Here is a 23,730-nt window from a genome sequence, read left to right as displayed (position 1 = left end):
TGGAGGGTTAAGTCCGTTGATATTGAGAGTTAGGATTGAGAGATATTCATTAGGTCCTACCATTTTTAAAAGCTTTTATTTGGGCCTGTTCCTTGACAGTTCTTGTGGTCATTAGATGGTATGCTGTTTAGGTGCCATTTCTTTCCCTATATTGCATTTATTTTGGTTTTCTGTGTGTAGAACATCTTTCAGAATTCTCTGTAGTGTTGGTTTTGTTGAGACATATTGTTGCAGCTTTTCCCTGGAATGGAATGTTTTTATTGTTCCCTCAGTTATGAATGAGAGCTTAGCTGGGTACAGGATTCTTGGTTGGTGGTTGTTTGACTTAAGGGCATGACATATATGCTTCCAGTCACTTCTTGCTTGCATGGTCTCTGCTGAGAAATCTGGGGTTATTCTGATTGGTTTTCCTTTATAGGTTACTGAACCCTTTTCCCTGGCTGCCTTTAGATTCCTTTTTTTGGTTTCTATTGATCCAGTTCAGATTACGATGTGGCGGTGGGATGTTCTTTTCTGGTCAGGTCTGTTTGGGGTTCTAAAAGCTTCTTGTATCTGGATGGGTCTGCCCTTCTGGATGTTTGGGAAATTCTCTGAGATGATTCCCTGAAGTATATTTCCAAAACCATTGACCTCTTTCTCCACGCCCTCCTCAATATCAATTAGCCTTAAATTAGGCTTCCTAATTGTATCTTGGACCTCCTGAAGCGCTCTCTCATTTTTCCTAGATTTGGATTGACTCATTTTCTGTTCTTTCTCTGTAATAACTAAATTATCTTCAGCCTCGGAAATTCTCTCCTCTGCATTGTCTAACCTGCTATCAAAGCTATCTACTTTATTTTTCATCTCCCTTGCTACTAATTGCTCATTTTTGATGCCTTGCATCTCTTCTTTTAGATCATGTATGGATTTCTTTAGCTCCTTAATTTCCATTTGAGTGGTTAGCTCAGTAGCTTTATTTTCTTTGAACATTTGCTGGAGTTTGGTCACCTTTTTATTTGTGGATTCTATGAATTCATCCATCTTTCTTTGAAAAACCTTTATTATGGCCTCCTTTATGGCTTCTTCTTTTTCACTTATCACCTTGTTTATGGTTTCCTCTTGTTCAGCTATGGCTTCCTCCCTTATCTCTTTCTTTATATTTTCACATTTTTATTAATGATGTTTATCAGTTGCATTTGTACAGTACTTGGAAGACTCTCCTCTAGGTTTGCCAGTGACTGTTCCATTGGCTGTTTACATTGGGTGAGGTGGGTGGGGGATGTTGTTTCTTGATTTGACATTTTTCTTGAGTTTCTTGTTCTGCCCATTTGAAAATGGGAGCAAGATTAATACTAAATACGATTATAGTTTTTCAGATATAACCAACCTAGACCTCTGTAGCTGGCAGACTCTAGATGTTCACAAGTTTTGATTGGTGTTATCACTCTTTCTTTTTGTGCAGTTATCGACCAGTCTAATAATCCACTGATAAGCGATTTATACCCAAAACAATAAGCCTCTCAATCCAATCTCTATTGTCTTTAAGTCCCTCTGAGCCTAGAGAATAATTAAACACCTAGATATACAGTGTTGCTCAACAGCCATCAAGTGTAGATCCATGCAGTATAAGGGCTGAAAGACGAGCAGAGGTCCAGAGTTGGAAAAATAGAATGAGAGAGGTCAGGGGATAAGTAGGTAGTGTATTTGAGTACAAAGTTTGGAAAGTATTAGAATAAAACTTATGTGTTGCTGCACAACTAGCTCTTAACCCAACCAGTGGCCTCACAGTGGACCATGGGATGGATCTGCGAGATTCCGTCTGAGTGCGGTTGGCGGACGTTTTCCTGTGCTGCTTCCAGGGGCGGCCCCAAGCCAAGGGTCTGGGGATTGAGAGTTTCAGGGGCTCTCAGCAGGACCAGCAGGGGACCCCTCTGTTCCCAGGGGTGGGGCCCAGCTGGGGACGTGGGCTCCAAGGGTGGAGCCGCGCCTTTTTTGTTCTCAGAAGGGGAGCTTGGCTGCTGGTCGGCCCTTCAGATCCCTGCTGTGTTTCCACTGCTTTGTCAGAGTCTGTGACTGTGGGGGGCCCCTCGGTGCTGTCTTGCTCAGGATTCCCAGCTGGAGGATGCCCCGCTCAGGAATTGGGGGGGGGGCAGATGCTGGCTCCTATTTTCCGGCACGCCCTACCCACTGTTGTAAGGTAGGGTCCCAATGCCCTCCACTCTCCAGATCCAGTGGCCTGGGAGAGGAGCCTGGTGGGTGGGCGGAAGCTGTTACCGCTCCGCCTCCCCTGGTGGGGTGCTGAGTCTTAAGGTCTGTCCACTTGTCAGTCTCCAAACAGAGGGCTGGGGGTTGAGCCCGTTGGGCGGGTGGGAGTTGGGACAGCCCCGCCTCCCTTGGTGGGGTGCTGGGTCTTATGGGTAGCCTGCCTGTCAATCTCCAGTCAATGCCCTGAGGGAGGGGGCTGTTGAGGGGAGGGACAGGATTCTAAATTCCTTGCGCCCCTGCTCCCGCCAGTCTTTCTCGGGCGGGGTGTTGGGGTCCGAGTTAAGTTCTATTGCTTGGCACCCGCTCCGCTTTCCCCATGTGTTTGGGGACGTGCTGTATTACTCATGCCTCTGCGTCCGTCTGCGGGTGCTCCACGGTGGTGCGGAGTCTTTCACTCCCCTCGGGTCTCTGCCGCCGCCTGTGTTCTGCGTCTGGGTTCTGCTGCTTGCTGTTCTGGTTTCTCGTCTGGGTTCCGCTGCTTCCACCATTCCCTGGTCCGGTTCTGTGCTGGTTTCTGCAGCCATTGGGCTCCCAGCCTGGCGCCCTCCACTGCCGCCACTTTTCGTGGATTAGATTGGGCGTCCGCTGCCTCTTTCCCAGCGTGGAGCTGGCACCCGTTCAAGCCACTTTTCGCGGCTTGGTCGGGTGCCAGCTGCAGCTTTTCGCGGCTTTCGTGGCTTGGATCCGTTGGCGAGAGGTGGGGGAGGGGTGCTCGCATTCCGAATTCTTTGAGAAAGTTGGATTTGAGCTTTATCTGGATTTCTTTTCTGGTTTGAGTCCTTCTCCGTTGCTTTTTGAGTTTGTTGTTGTGGATTTCTTTATAGTTGGCTTGTGGGACTCCCTGGTTCTCTCTTTTTGTCAGAGAGAGCTTGGCTGCGTCCCTATTGTCTCGGCGCCATCTTCCTTCCTCCTCCTAATTTTTTTAATTTTTTATTGTAATTAATAAAAGGGTTACATGATATTTGCCAGATAGAAGGTATATTAATTCACATACATTGATACCCTTTCACATGTCTTGGTACCCTTTACCCCCCCCCCATTGTCCCCCCCCATCTTGGTTTTCCCCCCTTCCCTATCAACTTTCAAATAAACAAATACAAATGAATTCAATATAACAGATAACAAAGTGAGGTACTGTAACAATATGAGATACCCAAGGGACAGCAAAGGAGATGAGAGATAACATAGTACATTAAGGACAACAATCATTCATTATATGGCTTTTGTTTCAGTATCCTGGAGGTCCTTTCACTTACCTTCATACTATATGGCCTTATGTATCAAGGTTTTGCTCTATTGCAAATCTCTGCTAGTAGAGCCCTAGGTTTTTACTGATTATGACAAATGAGGGAAACCATTGTCACCATGCACTAGAATTAACTCCAAATGGATCAAAGACCTGGAGGTAAAAGCTGACACACTGAAAACTTTACAAGAAGGAACAGGAGATACACTAGGCCTCCTTGGCACAGGTTGAAACTTTCTTAATAAGGACCGAGAATCACAACAAATCAGAGAAAGGCTGGATAAGTGGGACTGCATTAAACTGCGGAGCTTTTGTATGGCAAAGGACATAGCTAGCAAATTAATTAGGAAGCCTACAGAGTGGGAGAAGATCTTCACCAACCAAACAACGGACAAAGGCCTCATATCTAAAATATATCAACAACTCAAAAAATTGAATCACTCCAAAACTAATCTCTAAAGTAACAACCATCCCATCAAAAAATGGGCCAAAGACTTAAAGAGAGTCTTCTCTGAAGAAGAAATAAAAATGGCCTCTAGACACATGAAGAAATGCTCAACATCTCTGGTCATAAAAGAAATGCAAATCAAAACAACTCCAAGATTCCAAAGACATTCTTTACTGAAAAAGAAGTTGTAATCCAAAGGTTCATATGGAACAAGAAAAGACCTAGAACAGCCAAAACAATTCTAGGCAAAAAGAGCAATGGTGGTGGTATTACAATACCGGACTTCAAACTCTACTATAGAGCCATAGTAACAAAAACTGCTTGGTACTGGCACAAAAACAGACCAGAAGATCAGTGGAACAGAATAGAAGACCCGGAAATAAAACCACATATCTATAGTCAACTTATTTTTGACAAAGGAGCCAGAGATATACAGTGGAACAAACACAGCCTATTCAATTGTTGGTGCTGGCAAAACTGGGCAGCCACATGCAGAAAACTAAAAATTGACCCTAGCCTTTTGGCATGCACAAGCATTAACTTGAGATGGATCAAAGACCTTAATGTCAGACTGGAAACCTTGAAACTTCTACACGATAAAGTTGGAGGGACACTGGAACTCATAGGCACAGGCAAAAGATTCCTGAGCAGAATCCCAGGTTCACAAGAGATTAGAGAGAGACTTGACAAATGGGACTACTTAAAAATAAAAAGTTTATGCACAGATAAAGCATAGCTTCTAAAATAGAAAGACAGCCAACCAACTGGGAAAAGATATTTACCAATAATACATCAGACAAATGCTTAATATCCAGTATCTACAGGGAACTCAAGAAACTAATCATCCCCCCCAAACCCAACAAATCACTAAGTGGGCAAGTGAACTAAAGAGAGCCTTATCCAAAGAAGAGGTTAAAATGGCAGAAAAACATGAGAAAATGCTCATCATCCATGGTCATAAAGGAAATGCAAATAAAAACAACCCTATGATACCACCTTACCCCAATCAGAAATGCCAGTATTCTGAATTCAGACAATGACAAATGCTGGTGTGGCTTGGGAGAAAAAGAACCCTACTGCATTGTTAATGTAAACTAGTTCAGCCACTATGGAAGGCAGTTTGGAGGGTTCTTAAAAACTGAAAATAGACCTTCCCTACAATCTAGCTATAACACTCCTGGGCATTTATCCTGAGCATCATAACCTGGGATATTATAAGGACACCTGCTCAGCCATGTTCATCTCCAGAGTATTCACAATAGCCAAGTGATGGAAACAACCCATCTGCATCCTAGTACGATCTAAATTAGATAGAGGAATAAAAAAGGGGAAAAAAGGAAGCCTGAAAAAGCATCATGCAACGAAGTTTTTGAGAGGAAACTGACTTATAACAGTTTCAAACTACTCTCACTTTATTTAGATTCAGTTCTAAAAATGATAGGTGACCTGTTTAATATTTGTGAAGCTTGTCAACATAGTTCCTGAGAACTTATTTTGAAGGCATCATTACCAACACTAGGTTAACTTTTCTCTTGACATTTTTCACAACTATAGGTTGATATAAATAGGTGTCTTCAAATAAACTGGGATTTAACTGAAAAAGAAATTCTACATGTTCAGTCATTTATTGCAATGGGTAGGCTTCTTATAGAAGAACTCTTCCACTTAGGTGTCTTGGGATCTGCAACCTGCTCATTGCCAGTATTACAAAGGATTTTCCTCTTGTGAGTGCTCACATTACATAAGATTCTATCTTGCTAGGAATCCTTGGTTTGGTTTCTATTACCAGATTTGAAAATGCATGCTGCCATGAATTTTGATTCCCCAAGGAATTAAGTTACCACAAAGGCAATACAATCTGCCAGCAATGTGAGTGAGTTTGGAAGAAGTCAACACAACATAATCATCATTATCTTGACTATGAGCTTTTCAGAAAGTCTAGCCACACTGTGCCCAGAATTCCCTTCTCCTGGAACTTGGGGAAAACTAACACATGCTGTTTCTGTCGTCCTAGTTTTGTGGTCATTGGTTACGTTGCAATAGAAAATAAATACATATACAAAGTGCCAACTCTACATGACCTATGTAGATGTTTGTGGACATAGAAAGTGTTCAGAGATCACTAACAATCTTTTAGGAAAGATAAACAATAAACCAGAAATTATTTGAAAATAACTAGTAGATAAAAAGAAATCTGCTGCTTAATATAAGTATTTTCTTTTCATCCTAAGCATGTCCTACACTACATATTCCTAGTCTCCAATAAAATTAGAAGTATTCAGATGGTAGAATTTGAATTATTTTAATATGCACTGATTTCAGGATTCTTCTATGAATTCATTCCATGTGAAGCCAGTCATATTAAAAAATGACTTATTTTGCCTTATAAAGTTGAATTCATTTTAGTATAATCAAATAATATTACTATTCTTATTTTTCAGTGATGCCTAAAATCCTAAGTTTAAAGGAAAAACCTTTTAAATGTCCAAATCTGTATATTATGACCACTACAACTAAAAAAGGTATCAATAAAGGTAAAAGACTCATTATTTCATATATATGTGAAATGACACTCTGTATCATATTCTATTGTTTCCATTTACCCATATTCTTAAATCCATGTATCCTTCCACTAATATTCAATATTAAGAACAAAGCACATTTTTTTCTGGGATTTCCCTATAAATGCATGCATACATACAGAGATAGTTTCATTTTACTTTACAGGTAAGTCTCAATTCCTTTAGCCTATGTAAATGTATGTATTTCCTTAATCTCTTTCACTCTTACTGTTTTGTAAATATATGTAATATGAATATTTCATTCAACAGTTCTATTCAACTATTTTTGTTTGCTTTTTGCAACTACAGTGTCTTATTAGATATCCTTGCACATACTTAATAATGTCTCCCATGTTTCCATAAAATAGAACATATGAGTAAAATTGTATATACTGTGTATATTTAAAAGTTAATAGGTATTGCCACATTTATTTCAAACTAATTACAGTTAATAGTTCTAATAATTCCACAGGAAGCTCATTTATGAGCACCTTAGCCAGCATGAGCCATTTTACAGACTGAAAATATTAACAGTATTAGATATTAATTTTCAGATGTGAATTTTGCCAAAATGGCCTAAGAAATCAATAAAACCTATATAAAATTCCACAACTATTTTCGCTAATAAATTCTAGTATAACATTTATAAGGCATCTTTCAGGCTGAAATAGTAAAGTATTTTGTTGATGAACAAATTAACAAGAAATAGACATATTTATAATTTAAAAATTATATAAATCTGTGGAACTCAAGAGAGTACTGTAAAAGGCTGAAGCATAAACCAGTGGAACAAAATAGTGATTCCATAAATAAATTGAAAATTACAATCAAATGTTATCAAGCCTATTTGGTGGAGAAAGCACAGTCTTTGCAAGATATGGTCTTGGGTAAACTATTCCATGTAGAATGATGAAGTTGGAGTTTAGCTGTCACAACATACTCAAAAGAAGTCTTAAGTGGATGAAAGCACTACATGCAAAAGTTAATATATACAAGTCCTATAAGAAAACTCAGGGGAAAAGTCCTTTGTACTAAAATCAGCAGTATGTTTTTTTTCTGTTTTTTTTTTTTTTTTTTTTTTTTTTGCCAGTCCTGGCCTTGAGCTCAGGACCTGAGCACTGTTCTTGGACTTTCCAAAGGCTAGAGATCTACCACTGGAGCCTTTGGCTTTATTCTATGTATGTGATACCAAGAAATTGAACCCGGGTCTTTGTGCATGCTAAGCAAGCACTCTACCACTAGGCTAAACTCCCGGCAAGAATCAGCCATAATTTTTATTGACCTCAAAGACAGACAAATGAAAAACACAGATAAAAATTATATTTTCAAATTAAGGAATAGTTTAAGTCATATGGAGATTTTCTTATCGAAAAGAATTCAAGCACACGATTTGCAAACATGTGACACTTTAAAAATTACAACATAATTACATTTCCAATGTCTTTTATAGCCACAAATTTATTTAGCTTTCCACTGTGTACCATTATAATTTAATTTTGGCTTTGAAAAATGCTGTGTTTTACATTTCATATTAAATTGAATAATTGAACATAATCTTTAATGGAGACTAGACTCTCTTCAGAAGTTGTGGTAATATGATGTTTACCATTGACAAGCTTGTGATTTTTTTAAATTCCTTTCTTTATTCTACCATAATGCTCAGTTGTCAGCATTAGATTTTTAAATACAATGTTTGGTTTTGCTCACTCTTCCTAGTTATTTTTTTTTATTTTACTAACTAAATTAACTTTTTTGTAACCTGTGTTTCTTTTTTTGTCATTTTACAAACTTTTATTGAAAATGGCTCTTATGGCATTTTCTTTTAAACAATCCATTCAATTTAGTATAAAATGGTTTTGAATATTATTTGGTTTTCATTTCTTTTTTGAAATGTGTATTATTTTTGAGTTAACTTATTGATTCAATTATGATTTAAACCTTGAAGTACGTGCTAATATATTTATTAAGTTCAATAAAATTACTCAACTTTGGCCACTTTAACTTTTCATAATATGAACATTTCATTTGTATGGAAATGCATAAAAATTAAAAGATTATTTGAAAAGTAAAATTGAATGAGCAAGTGGGGAGGAGTTAAGGGGAGGCTATACATACACATGTATGAAATTCTTACAATAAAATATATTTTATATGATTTAAGTACTAACATTAAGAAAAGTTGATTTTTTAATAAAAATGAGAACATTGTAAAAGTTAATTTCTGCAATTTATTGATATTTGTGGTAAACTTACAGTTTTTTTATTCCTTCTTATATACCTTTATTATAGAATGTAAAGTTAGATTTAAAAATATAGGAATATGTTCTATAATTGAATTAAATGGAGCTTGGTTGTTATATTTAAACTTTAATCATTTGCACTTTTTAACTTAAATAAAAAAACGTCTAGACTAGATATATATATATATATATATATATATTTCCAGAGGTTTTTGCCAGTCCTGAGACTTGAATTCAGGGCCTGGGCACTGTCCTTGGGCTTTATCAAGGGCTAACACTGTACCACGTGAGCCACAGCACCACCTCTAGTTTATCCTGTGTATCTGGTACCAAGTAATTGAACCTAGGGCTTCATGCATGCTAGGCAAAAACTCTACCACTAGACCACGCTCCTAGCCTAAGCTGGATGTATTTTGTTTTCTACTTTCTTTCCCATAAATACAAAGTTATTCTATTATTCCATTTTCCCAAGTTTCTGATATTGCATATGTATGAGGGAAATATTAATTTGACATTCTGAAGACAATTTTTTGCCCCTTAGAAGCATGTGAAATATTTCTTGATAACTTTTGAATTTAGAAATCTGTATGAATGTGTTTCACAATAATCTTTCCTTTTGTTATTAATATATTTCAATATGCAGACTAGCGTTATTCAATTTTTTTCCAGTCCTGGGGCTTGTACTCAGAGCCTGCAGTTGGATTTTCTCAAAGCAAGAACTCTACCACTTTAGCCATGGCACCACTTCTGGTTTTTCTTAGGTTTGTGGTACTGAGGAATCGAACTTGGGTCTTCATGCATGCAAGGCAAACACTGTACATCTAGGCCAAACGCCCTACAAATTATTCAAATTTTTCATAGTGTATATAAAGTTGTTTCTATTTTATTATTCTTTCTACATATTAAGATAAGCTAGTTTAAGATGAGTATTTTTTTGAAATGTCCATATATACATCAACTTACCTTTACCACACACATTTTATCTTATACACTCCTGCTCCCTCACCAATAAATCTCAACAAGCTTCATTGTTCCTTTCTGACACATATACATGAAGTATTTTGGTCATATTCACCTTTTTAATCTTTCCATTTCCCCATTCTCTCTCCCACTATTATTCAGTCTCCTGAAAGAACTTGTTTTCTGTTCTGGTCATATACTTATTTCCAAAGCAGTTTGATCATGATATTTCAAAAATGTATATTGAGGGCCGGGAGCTCGGCCTAGTGGTTAAAGTGCTTGCCTAGCATGCATGAAGACCCGGGTTCGATTCCTCGGTACCACATACATAGAAAAAAGCCGGAAGTGGTGCTGAGGCTCAAGTGGTAGAGCTCTAGACTTGAGAGAGTCCAAGGACAGTGCTCAGGCCCTGAGCTCAAGCCCAGGACTGGCAAAAAAATGTATATTGAGAACTTTAATACAATTAAATCATTGTTTGCTCTTATTGTTCTCACACTATTTAATCATTACTATTCAACAGTTTTCAGTGAGTTTCCTTTGCCTGAGTACTGTCCCTGAGGTCTTCAGCTCAAGGCAACCGCACAACTCTGGGCCTGGGCATTTTTCCTGAGCTCCTTAGCTCAAGGCTACCACCCTACACCTTAAGCCACCGCACCACTTCTGGTTTTCTAGTAGTTAATTGAAGAGTCTCAGGGACTTTCGTGCCTGGGCTGGCTTTGAACAGCAACCCTCAGATCTCAGTCTCCTGAGTTGTTAGGCATGAGTTACAAGGTGTGAGTCACCACACGCTGCCATATGCAAACATTCTGTTACCACTTCTCACTGTAAATCCCTCAATCTTAGGATAATAATAATATTCTCTTTTTATATATGTATATATGCTATCTGTGTCTACATATGTGCTATCAATGTATCTAACATCTCAACAGGTGAGACAAAACACATATGGATTTATTTTCTGTGCCTTGCTTATAATCCTTAATATGAAGATTTCTACTATATATCCATGCATTTCCATGAAAATACCACAATTTCATTCTTTTCTAGTGCTTAATAATATTCCATTGTGTATATATGCCACATTTTTAGATCTTCTCTTCAGTTATCATGGTTGTTTGCCTAGCTTATTATTTTAAAAGTATTATCACTTGTAGCACTAAATAAGAAAGAAATCAACATATAAAACTCACATAGTAAGCCAGGCTGAGATTTGAGTATCATGGTTCAATGAAAAGCCAAGTAGGAAAGTCTGTGAGATTCTTATCTTCAATAGACTAATCAGAAAAATCCAGAAGTGTTGACTCAAGTGGTAGAGTGCTAGCCTTAAGTAAAGACAGGCTCAGGGACAGAGTCCTGGCTATGAGTTCACGCCCCTAGGCCTGTTGAACCCAAAGTTCCCAATCCCCCCAAAAGACCACCAGAATCCACAACCAATGCAAGGAACAAAGAGCCATTTATTAGCAAGCTCGCTCTTGGTCCCCTGCACCTTAGAAACCAGTGACACTTAGAGACCCTGAGTACAGAATTAGTACAGAATAAAGAAGTTTTTTAGTTTTCATTCTCACAGCCTTAGCCTCATGTTTTGGTTAACTTTTACATTGGAACACTCCTTCATTTCTTATCAGCTTTGATGTTACGGTTTTCCACAGACGTTTAGGTCAAGATGGCCTTGCTAGCTGTGGAACGCAGCTGCAGTCCGAGAGATTATCTTGGAATGTCCTTGCTAGCTGTCTGAGTAAACAACTGATGGAGCATCTTAGAGTTCTCCTGAGAAGAAACAGTTAGGGGATTTCTCAGACTTAACTTCTGCAGAATGGAGGCTGCTTTAACAAGATGGGTCAGTCTAGTTACATCTAGTTTAGCTACCGCTCCTCAGGACCAGTTCCTCTCCCTCTCATAAAAAACCTGCCAGGCTAAGAGAAGGATATAAAATGGGAGCATATGAAATAGTGAATACTTCTATGTGTAGTGCTATTAGTATCCAACATACATATTTAATATCCTATTGAACTTCTTTTAATCATTGCACAGTGTTATTAGTCTCTTCTAATAATTTTTCTTCTTTCTTTTTTTATTTATTTTGTTGGTCATGAGACTTGAACTCTGGGCCTGGGCACTGTCCCTAAGTTCTTCAGCTCAAGGCTATTGCCCTACCCGATGGGCAGCATCATCACTTCCTGTTTTCCAGTGGTTAATTGGAGATAAGAATCTCATGGATGCCAGGAGTTTGGCCTAGTGATAGAGTGCTTGCTTAGCATGCATGAAAACCTGGGTTCAATTCCTCGGTACCACATACAAAGACAATAGACGGAAGCGGTTCTGAGGCTCAAGTGGTAGAGCTCTAGCCTTGAGAAAGTCTAAGGACAGTGCTCAGGACATGAGCTGAATCCCAGGCCTGGCAAAAGAAAATCTCATGGACTTTTAGTGCCCAGGCAGGCTAGCTTTGAATTGTGATCCTCAGCTCTCAGCCTCCTAAGTAGCTATGATTACAGGTGTGAGCCTCAGCACCCGGTTAATTTTTCTTTTTTGACTAATGCTATCTAAAGTTACTAAGCTTTTTTTAAAGTAATACCATTTGTGTAAAAGAAATTGGGTTTTAATTTTTGGTATCTTTATCATTGATATTTAAATGGATCTTTGATATTGTGGTATTAATATATCTCATCTATGTCCCTGTTTTCTATTTATGCCCTTATTGTTTCATCTCATTTTATTCTCCCTCACTTATTTTACCTTTCTTTTTTAAATGGGCATTTTATAAACTTCCATTTTATATCCCTCTCCTAGTAGAATTTATGTTTATAAAAGTTATTCTGGGGCCAAGAGTGTGGCTTAGTAGTAGTGTGCTCTCCTAGCACACATAAAGCCCTTGGTTTGATTCCTCTCTACCACATACACAGAAAAAGCTGGAAATGGTGCTCTGGCTCAAGTTGCAGAGCACTATCCTTGAGCAGAAAAGGTCCAAGAACAGTGCCCAGGCCCTGAATTTAAGCTCCAGGACTAGCAAAAAAAAAGTTATTCCAACCCAAGTCTATTTCCAAATAATATCATATGTTTTCATTGGTTGCTGACAAGAAATCTACTCACTACCATGTATATGAACTGTAACCCTTCTGTACATCACCTTGACAATAAAATTAAATAAAAATAAGCAAATCTAAGCAGGGTGTCAGTGATTAATGCCTGCAATTCTAGCTGTTTAATAGGTTGAAATCTGAAGATCACAGTTCAAAGCCAGCTTGGGCAGGAAAGCCTGTGAGAATCTTATCTGCAGTTAAATACAAAGAAGCCGTAAGTGGAGGTAGGACAGCTAAGGCTAAGGATAGTACTCAACTATGACAGCACACTCAAGACCTGAGTTTGAACACAAGGACCAGAACAAAATGAAAATAAATCATATTCCTCTTTCCAGTCCTATTATTGCTTTAATTCATTTTACTTATATAGAAACTAGTATAATTGCTTTCTTATTTTAACTTATTTCTATGATTTCTAAACTACATAACTTCCCCATTTCTCTGAATAATAGTTTTCTTTAAGCTTTATTTTAAAGTAGCTCTAATGGAAACAAATTTCCTCAATTGTATTTGTGAGAGAAGGGTTAATTTATATTTCATCTAGGTTTGGTAGCATGTGCTTTCCAACTATTCAAAAAATACTGTCTTTTTATTTGTAGGATTTTCTAAGAAAATATAGTTTCAAATGTAACTTTATTTACACTCAATGTGATTTTCTTTCAAATTTTTCAAGATTTTTAACTTAATTTTATTTACTGTCCATTGAATATTACAGGATTTTATAAGAATTTTTTATGATTTGTGTTTCTTGAGCTATAACAGGTCCACGATTTGGTGTCTCAATACTAATTTTTATAAATTCAAAAACATGAATTTTTAAAATATTTTTTATTGTGATTAATAGAAGGGTTACATTATATTCACCAGACAGAAGGTCCATAACGTCACAAACATTGATACCCTTTCTCATGTTATGGTCCCCATTTCCCTCCCACCCTCCCCCCGCTTATCTTGATTTTCCCCCTTCCCTATCCAATTTCAAATAACCAATTAAGCACATATAAAATATATCAGATAACAATGTAAATATCGTAACAATATGAGATAACCAAGGGATGGCAAAAGAGATGAGCGATAACATAGTACATTAAGGACAACACAAAGACATGAATTTTAAATGCTTTACATTTTTGGCATTTGCCTATTTTGTGGTACAAGGTTTCCATCTTAAGATTTTATAGCATGCCGACTATTTGTACCTACATATTCCTTCTATTGGGACACCACCATTGCATTCCTTTTTCTTTTTACCTACAACTGTATTGTGAGAACTCTCCATGTCTTATTGTTTGGGTTAGAACTTATTACAAATTTACATTTCAGAATTTCTGGATGCAGAGTTTCTAACTTTCACCATCTTCTCTGTAGTGCCATGCAATGGAAAATTTTGTTTCATCTTCATGCAGACAAAGGAATGTGGTGGATGGTCTTCCATACTTTCCTACCATTTGTTTTTAACAGTGCTAAAATGTTGTTGAAACAATAATTAAAATGGCCAGGAGTTTGGCCTAGCAGTAGAATGCTTGCCTAGCATGCATGAAGTCCCAAGTTTGATTCCTCATTCCACATACAAAAAAAAAACATGGTAGAGCTCTAGCCTTGAGAAATCCCAAGCACAGTGCTCAGGCCCTGAGTTCAAGCCCTAGGAATAATAATAATAATAGTAAAAGTGTTTTATCTTCCATTTGTACATTGATTTTGCACTCAGGGACTCTTTGTCTCCTCTCTCTCTCTTCTCTCTCTTCTCTCTCTCTCTCTCTCTCTCTCTCTCTCTTCTCTCTCTCTCTCTCTCTCTCTCTCTCGTCTGATAATAAAGATTTACACAAAGTTAAATCTACCTGAGAAATTAAAATTTCATTCCTTTTTTTGTTTTAATTATTGCTGCGATTTTCTGACAATTATATATAAAATGTTTCTTCTTCTTCTTTGTTCTGAGACAGGATGTTGCAATATTTAGATACAAGCTGAGCTTAAAATTATGATTTACTTCTTTTAATCTCTTGAGCATTGAAAGAAAAGCATACAACTCAAAGCTTAGTTGTTAGTTTTGGTTGAGTTACACCCCTATCATGCACATTTCAAAATAGACTGGTTGGCAAGGAAAATCAGAAAGAAAACATCTGTGTTGGTTAATCTACTTTATTTAAATTGGCAAAAAATTTTTGTAAAAATCTGTCCACAAGGAAGGAATTCAGATTTATTTTATTAAGTTGAAATTAGTAAATTTCTGGCATAAGTAAATAATGCATGTGTTTGTATTTTTCAGAGATGACTAAAATTGCAAAATTAAATGAACACATGTTTGAACTGCAAAAAAATCAATTTATTATGACCTTTACTTCTGAAAAATCTCTCTATAAAGGTAATTGCACCACTATTATATGTATATGTTTTCATTGTCTCAATTTACTGGTATTCCCAAACCACTTTCTTTTTCTAGTAAATACCTAATATTATGAACTGAGCACCTTTTCACTGATTTTCCATATAAATAAATTTCTATAAGTAGAAATAATTATTTCTATAAATAGAAATAACTTTGTTTTCCATACACTAAGCCTTATTTCCTACAGTCATGTAAACTGATTTCTTTGTTGTTGTTGGTCGCCGGGCTAGAACTCATGGCCTGGGCACTCTCTCTGAGCAATTCAACTCAGGGGTGATACTCTACCAATTTGAGCCACAGCACCACTTCCTATTCCATCTTTTCGTCTTATTTTTCATAATATTCCAGCATGAATAATTTACACTTTTATTCAGTACTTCTATAACTGAATGATGTTTAGACTTTTACTTGCAATTATAATCAACAGTTTAATAAATATTTTTGTGTATGGTTAGTATTCTTTTATTTCTGTAAAGTAGAATATGTAAGCAGAATTGTTGTAATAAGATATGTATGCCTGAAAGTTTAATAGGTATTGCCAAAGAATTAAAAAATAATCATGTTTAATTTTTGTAATAAATTCATGAGAAGCTTACATTTTACAGATTGAAATATTAACAAGTATTAAGTATTTTATATATGAACTTTATATATTTTATATGTGAATTTTATCAAGAATGGCCTAAGAACCCAATAAAGTCCCTATGAAAATTTCTTATTTTTTCATAGTTTTTAGCTAGGCACATGGCTCACGCCTGTAATCCGACTCAGAAAGCTGAGATCTTAGGATCAAGGTTCAAAGCCAGCCCATGCACAAAAGAACTGGAGATTATTATTTCCAATTAACCTCTAGAAAACAGGAAGTGGGGCTTGGCTCAAGGGTAGGGTGGTAGCTTTGAGCTGAAGAGCTCAGGGACAGTGCCCAGGCTGAGCTCAAGCCCCATGACCCACAAAACAAAGCACAGTTTTTTTCATATATTTTTTATTGTAATTAATAGAAGGGTTACATTATATTCACCAGATAGAAGGTGCATTACTTCACATACATTGATACTCTTTCTCATGTCATGGTCCCCATTTCCCTCCCCACTTGCCCGCTCATCTTGATTTCCCCCTTCCCTATCCTATTTAAAAGAACCAATTAAGCATATATAAAATATATCAGATAACAAGGTGAAATATTGTAACAATATGAGATAACAAAGAGATGGCAAAAGAGACAAGAGATAACATAGTACATTAAGGAGAACAATCACTCATTATATGGTTTTTGTTTCTATATCCTGGAGGTCCTTACACATATGGCCTTATGTATCTAGATTTTGTTCTATTGTGAAAAATCACAGTTTTTAAAATTAAAAAATTTCATTTGAAGTTCACAAGGCATCTTTGAGATTAAAATAGTAAACATAGTATTGTTATGAACAAATTAACAAGAGTAGAGGCTTCAGAATTTCAAGATTATACAAATATATGGTACTCAAGGGAGTATTATCTGGGAATGAAACACAAACCAGTGGAACAGAATAATGATTCTAGAAATGAACAATGACACTTATCATCAAATGTACCCAAGACTATTCCTTGAGGAAAGAATGATCTCTGAAAATATTGTCTTGGGTAAAAACTGGATACTCTATGTAGAAGAATGAAGGTGGAACTTAGCCATCACCTTTTAACTAAAATAAAGCCATGTGATTAAGAGAGCTACTTGTAAAAACTATCCAAGCCTTTGAAAAACGATTAAGGAAAAATTTCTTAATATTGGGTTGGAAAATAATATTGACCCTAAAGAAATACAAATAAAAATATAGGCAAATTTCTTTTCATCAAAATTAAGTAAAATATTTGTGTACAGTACTAATGGAGAAAAAAGGTATTCAAAAAATGGAAGAAAATATTCCCAGATAACATACCTTATATGGAAATATTATCTCTCCATATATATATATGTATTAATCTAATGTGTGTTCATGGTCATATATATAAATATATATATATATATAGCAGACAATCACGTATTAGAAAAAGAAATATATTTTTCCTTCTGAATCTGGCTTAGTTCAACAAATATCTCTGGATCCATTTTCTTTTAAATGTCATAATTTCATTCTTATCTCTTGATGAATAATGCTCTATTGTGTGTAAATATTACATTTCTTGATCATTTCATTCATTGGAGGTCATCATATCCATTTGCCTTACCTTGTTACTACCATGATTAGTGCTGCCACAAACAAGTGTCTATTACATCCTAACTTGCATTCTTTTAGATACATACCTGCGTGTTCTCTCACTCTCTCTCGTGTTCTCTCACTCTCTCTATAAATATATATCATATATGTTTGCTCTGTTGATATATAGATCAGTGATATATACATATACATAGAGATATATATCCATTGCTGCGTTGATGTTGTATAGTTTAGTTTGAAACAAATGTTTTTCAATCATGCTCTAATTTTCTGAACTGTTGGAGTTTGATTCAGTAAGTTATTATTTATGTTTATATTTTGTCCCTATGGTTTGCTTACTCATTTCTAAGTGTTAATACAGTAATTTTGGCAGTTTATTATTATTTTTAAATGAGGTTACAGTTACATTCATGAGGTAGTGAGTACTTTACTTCTTGCATATTGTTTCTCCTACATTCCCTTCCCCATCCCTTCCAAGTTGTAAAGTTTATTTCCAATGAATTTTTCTGTGAACATTGCTGCAACATTGGTTCACCCTTTGTCCTTTGCCAGATAATCTTGTTTTTCCATTTCCCTTTCCTGATTCATTTAAGCAAATAGGTACACTAGGTACCAAAGTCAGATAAAACAACAACAGGAATATGACTTCAGTGTATAGTACATTGAAAGCAACACTAACAAGGGTAAATCTTTTGTTTTCCAATTTGGAGTTCATTTTGCTTAGCCTCATTCCTATACTGGCCATGTGTATGGAGCACTTGAGCTATTGTACTCCTCTGCTATGAAAATTCTAGATATAAACTAATTATTACGAATGAGGGAACTCATGAAGCCTATGTTCCTTTGGGTCTGTCTTGTTTCACTTAATATGATTTTTTTTCAAGCTTTTGTATTTCCTTACAAGCAGAGAAATGTCATCCTTTCTGATGGCAGCATAGAATTCCATTATGTATGTATACCACATCTTGATCCACTCAACTACTGAAGGTAATCTGGGTTGGTTCCATATCTTAGCTATGGTAAATAACGGGGCAATGAACATGGTTGTGCTGGTAAGTTTTGTATGGCCTTGTTTGTGGAAATTTGGGTAAATGCCCAGGAATGGGATTACAGGAGCTCGTAGGGGAGCTCAATAGTTAGTCTTTTGGGGAACCGCCATACTGCCTTCCAAAGTGGATGAACTAGTTTACACTCCCACCAGCAGCAAACCCTTCTGGCCACATTTCCACCATACCAGCATCTGTTGTTACTAGATTTCTTGATAATGGCAATTCTGATTGGGGTGAGGTGGAATCTCAGTTGTTTTGATATGCATTTCTTTTATGGCAAGAGTTGTAGAGCATCTCTTTATGTGTCTATTGGAAGTTCTTATTTCCTCTTCAGACAAGTCTTTTAATAGATGGTTAATAGATGGTCCTTTAATGGATGGTTGTTTCTTTGCAGATTTGATTTTGAGAAATTCAATTTTTTGAGATGTAGGTGTATTTTAGATATGAGGCCCTTGTCTGTTGTATGGCTAGTGAAGATCTTCTCCCAAACTGTGGGCTCTATATATCTTGCTAGCTATGTCCTTGTCCTTACAGAAACTCTCCAGTTTAAGGCAGTCCTATTTGTCCCACCTTTCTTTGAATTGCTGTGATTCTAGGAGTTTGTTAAGAAAGTTTCCACACATGCTGAAGAGCTCAAGTGTGTCTCGTTTTTCTTCCTGTAAAGTTTTCAGGGTATCTGTTTTTACCTCAAGGTCTTTGATCCATTTGGAATTTGTTCTGGTGATGTACAGGAAACAATTTTAGTTTTCTAAAGGTGTTTAACCAATTGTGGCAAAACCATTTGTTGAAGAAACTGTCTTTCTTTCATCCTATGTTTTTGGCACCCTTATTGAGGATTAGGTGGCCATAAGTCTCTGGGTTAATTTCTGGGTCTTCATTTCTATTCCATTGGACTTTGGGCCTGTTCCTGTGCCAGTGCTAAGCAGTTTTTTCTTTATTGTGATAGCTCTTCAATAGAGTCTGGTGTTGTTATTCTTCCAGTGCTATTTTTTCTACTAAGGATTGTTTTTGCTACAAGTGATATTTTTGTTATTCCATATAAAGTTTGGGATTGTTTCCTTTATTTCATTGGGATACTGATGGGGTGTTGCATTGAATTTGTAGATAGCCTTTGGTAGGATTGCCATTTTCACAATGTTAATACACCCAATCCAGGACCACAGGAGATTTTTCCACTTCCTTAGATCATCTTTAATCTTCTTTTTCAGGTTTTTAAAGTTTTCAAATATTATATTGGGTAACCAAGTCAGATACTGTAACACTGTGAGATTAACCAAAGGGCAACACAAGAGAAGAGAAAGAAAACATAGTACATTGAAAATAGCAGTCACTCATAATTAAGCTCTTGTTTCCATGTCCTGGAGGTCCATTAATTTGGCTTTATCCTACATGGCTTTATGTATCTAGGGTTTGAGATGTTGTAATCCTCTGCTAGGAGAGTCCTAGGTTTGTGCTAATTATTACAAATAAGAGAAACCATTGATCTTATGTTCTTTGGGTCTGGTTTACTTCAATTAATATGATTTTTTCTGTCTTTCCATTTCCTTACAAATGGGGTGGTATCATTCTTTCTGATGGAAGCATAGAATTCCATTGTGTATAAATACCATATCTTCATGATCTGTTCATCTACTGAGGGGCATCTGTGTTGGTTCCATATCTTTGGTATGGTAAATAGTGCTGCAATGAACATCATTGTGATAGTGAATTTCATATGTCCTTGTTTCTGGACATTTGGTTAATGCCAAATAGTGTAATTGCTGGGTCATAGGGGATCTCTATGTTCACTGTATTGAGGAACTGCCATACTGTTTTCCTTAGTGGTTGAATGAATTTACACTCCCACCAACAGTGTAGTAATGGTCCCACCTGGCCACATCCCAGACAGCATTTGTTGTTATTGGATTTCTTGATCTTGGACATTCTAACTGGAGTGAGGTGCAATCTCAGAGCTGTTTTGATGTGCATTATTTTTATGGCCAAGGATGTTGGGTATTTCTTCATGTCTATAGGCCATTCCTATTTCTCCTTCAGAAAAGATTCTCTTTAAGTCTTTGGCCCATCCTTTATTGGGATGTTTGTTTCTTTGAAGATATTTGGGGGAAGGTTCACTATTTGTTAGCTGTAGAGATATTTTAGATATGAGGCCTTTGTCTGTTGTATGGTTAGTGAATACCTTCTCCCACTCTGTAGGCTTTCAATTCAACTTGCTACCTATGTTTTTTTGCCATACAGAAGCTCTGCAATTCAATGCAGTCCCATTTGTCCAAACTTTCTTGAATTTGTTGTGTTTCTGAGTCTTTATTAAGAAAGCTTCGACCTGTGCTGAGGAGGCCTAGTGTATCGATTTTTCACTTTTTTTTCCCCCCACAGAGATTTTAATTTATTTAGACAGTGATTCTCAAAGTTTAAAATTTATCCTAACTACCATACATTTATTGAGTTGAACCAGATGATCCCGATGATACTCCAATATTTGTGAATTAATTATATAGAAAATAAATAAAAATCTGTTTTTTATGGCTTCAAAACAATTTTATATGCTACCAGACTAGATATTACATGAACAAAAACTATGCTGTTAGTGCTTTGATGACAATAAAGATGTTAATGACTTTAAAATAGCAGTGTTGTATTAAGATGAAAATCATTTATCAGCCATAGAGCTCAGGCCTGTTATCCTAGATACTTGGGTAGAAGATATTAAAAGACCAAGGTTCAAATCCAGCCTTGACCAATAAAAGAGATTCAAAAGACATTATCAACCAATGGCCAGGCACATTGTCCCATGCCTTTTATACCAGCCACAGGGTAAGCATAGGGGTAGATGAAATGGCTTGTACCTACCATCTCCAAGGAAATGGAAAAATCTCATGTAGAATATTTATCAGCATGGCAGGTCTAAGCATTATGCTAGAAAGTATGCAGTGCACAAAATGGGCTCAAAGTATGGCTCAAGTAATAGAACCCCTGCCAGCAAGCTCAAAGCCCCGAGTCCAATCCCCAGTTTACAAAAATTAAATTAGTAAGTTAAAAAATAAAGATTTAAAATATTAAGATCTGATATAAAAATTCCCTATTCTTTGCTTCCTCCCACTCTTTTTTTCTCATATATTTTATTGTAATTAATAGAAGGGTTATATTATATTCACCAGATAGAAGGTGCATTATTCGCAATCACTTTTTTCCATATATTTTTTATTGTAATTAATAGAAGGGTTACATTATATTCACCAGATAGAAGGTGCAATACTTCACATATATTGATACCCTTTCTCATGACATGGTCCCCGTTTCCCTCCCCCCCCTCCTCTTGATTTCCCCCTTCTCTATCCAATTTCAATTAACCAATTAAGCATATATAAAATATATCACATAACAAGGTGAAATATTGTAACAATATGAGGTAACCAAGGGTCGGCAAAAGAGATGAGGGATAACATTAAGGAGAACAATCACTCATTATATGGCTTTTGTTTCTATATTCTGGAGGTTCTTAAATTTAGTGTCATACTATATGGCCTTATGTATCCGGATTGTTTTCTGTTGTAAATCCCTGCTAGGAGAGCCCAAGGTTTCTACTGATTACTTCACAATCATTTTTAAAATATATAATGTATCATGAAAAATTTTATATCAGCATGTTCAAATAAATGTTATATTCTCAGCCTTCCATACTGAATATAAGGTAGTTAACTAGTCTTCTGATAAACAAGCACTTTACTTTTTTCCAGATTTCTCTGTAACAGAAAAATTTGCCTAAGAGAGATCATTTTAGATTTGTCTAGTCTTGGAATCTATCCATTTCCAGTGAAAGGTCATGTCAAAATGTGTTTGCTATTATTTCCTTACTGATGCTTATTTCTCTTCACAATTTCTTTTGCAACCAGCCTATCATTTAAAACTGACTGATCAGTTATATGTCATATTATCCCTATATATGTTTTATATGCCCAAAACAACATTTCAGTAAACTTAGCATTGAGATATGCTTTACAAAGTAGCATCTTGGGTCTAGGAGCATAATTATCACAGAACTTCATTAAAAGTGTAAATTCTGAGATCTTTTCTCAGTCTAAGTGAATCAGAATTTCTGATGCTAAAGCCCAGTAATCTATTTTAAGATCTTGGTAATTCTGATGTTATCTAAAGCTGTAGAGGAATTTCTCTGTATTTACACTGCCCTAAGGTACATGTGACCCAACATCATTTTCATAAAATAATATGTACTTAGATGTATTGCTTGTATTGTTCATTTATTCTATTCTCTAAGATGTCAAATGTAAAAAAATAACCATATGGAAATACAGTGAGGATAACTAAAACTATAATTTTCAATTTTCTTTAGTGTTAAATGTGGCTACACGAAAAGAAAAGGAACTTTGAACAAGAATAAATGTGGATTAATTTATGGACAAAACTTATGAACAAAATTTATGGACAAAAATTACTTTGAATGAGTTTTCATGATGTGGGTGAACCATACTCGAAAAACTACTGGTAATAGTGTAGACTTTCAAAGGCAGCAGGTGAGGTGTTTTTTTTTTTTTCCGTTTCTCTTCTTTTCTGTTGTTTCTATTCTGTTTTGTTCACCAGTCCTTGGGTTTTGAACTTGGGGCCTGGGTGGTGTCCTTGAGAACGTTTGCTCAAGTCTTAACTCTCTACCACTTCAGACCTGGCTACACTTCTGGCTTTGTTGTTGTTACCTGGAGATAAGTCTCATAGCCTTTCCTGACTCAGCCTGCTTTGAAACAGGATCATCAGATTTCAGCTCCTAAGTATCAGAGTTCAAAATGAGCCGCTGGCACCCAATATTAATTTTCTTCTTATTGCTTCTCCCGGTCCTGTCTTGCCATGTAATGAGTTACAATTATTTTTTTAAATCACATATAATGAAAATTCTACAGTACTAAAAAAATCCCACTGGAAAACCAATACCAAAGTTAAAGAAAGCAAACACATAGAAAAATAATTTAATAAGTATGTGTTATGTTAAAGCATTTTCTGTTAAAATATAGTGGTACAAAATATCTGGAAAGAATTTTAAAGATAAGATTTTGGATAATCAAATATTTCCTAAAATCAAATTATACTTTGGTTGCATTTTACTGGAACTAGAGAATGTTAAGTTTTATTAGACAAGATTATACTGAGTAAAATAAAATAAAATCTAGATTACCACTGACTTGTAAAATATCATTTTCAACTTTGAATGTTTCAAATTTCTCCAGAAAGTATACTAAATCTAATATTTCAGAGTTCTGTTTGAACAACATAAAATGTTTGATATAGTTTTTATCCTCTTAAAGATATAATTGTAAACA

The 23,730-nt window shown here is 36.0% G+C and overlaps 1 protein-coding gene across 1 annotated transcript in view; it reads left to right on the top strand.

Annotated features, from left to right (window-relative positions):
• The window catches only part of LOC150058669 (coiled-coil domain-containing protein 7-like), a 263,512-nt gene that overhangs the window by 236,886 nt on the left and 2,896 nt on the right, over positions 1 to 23,730 (top strand). The window contains exons 32-34 of the mRNA XM_090339663.1: positions 6,380 to 6,472; positions 15,043 to 15,138; positions 22,755 to 22,935. Coding sequence (XP_090195789.1) covers positions 6,380 to 6,472; positions 15,043 to 15,138; positions 22,755 to 22,792 — 227 coding nt within the window. The 3' untranslated portion in view covers positions 22,793 to 22,935. The remainder of the gene's footprint in view (positions 1 to 6,379; positions 6,473 to 15,042; positions 15,139 to 22,754; positions 22,936 to 23,730) is intronic.

Source organism: Megascapheus bottae, chromosome 9 (genome assembly GCF_031878675.1).
Source record: "Megascapheus bottae isolate mThoBot1 chromosome 9, mThoBot2.hap1, whole genome shotgun sequence".
Taxonomy (NCBI): Eukaryota; Metazoa; Chordata; class Mammalia; order Rodentia; family Geomyidae; genus Megascapheus; species Megascapheus bottae.
This window is presented reverse-complemented; position numbering and strand designations above follow the sequence as displayed.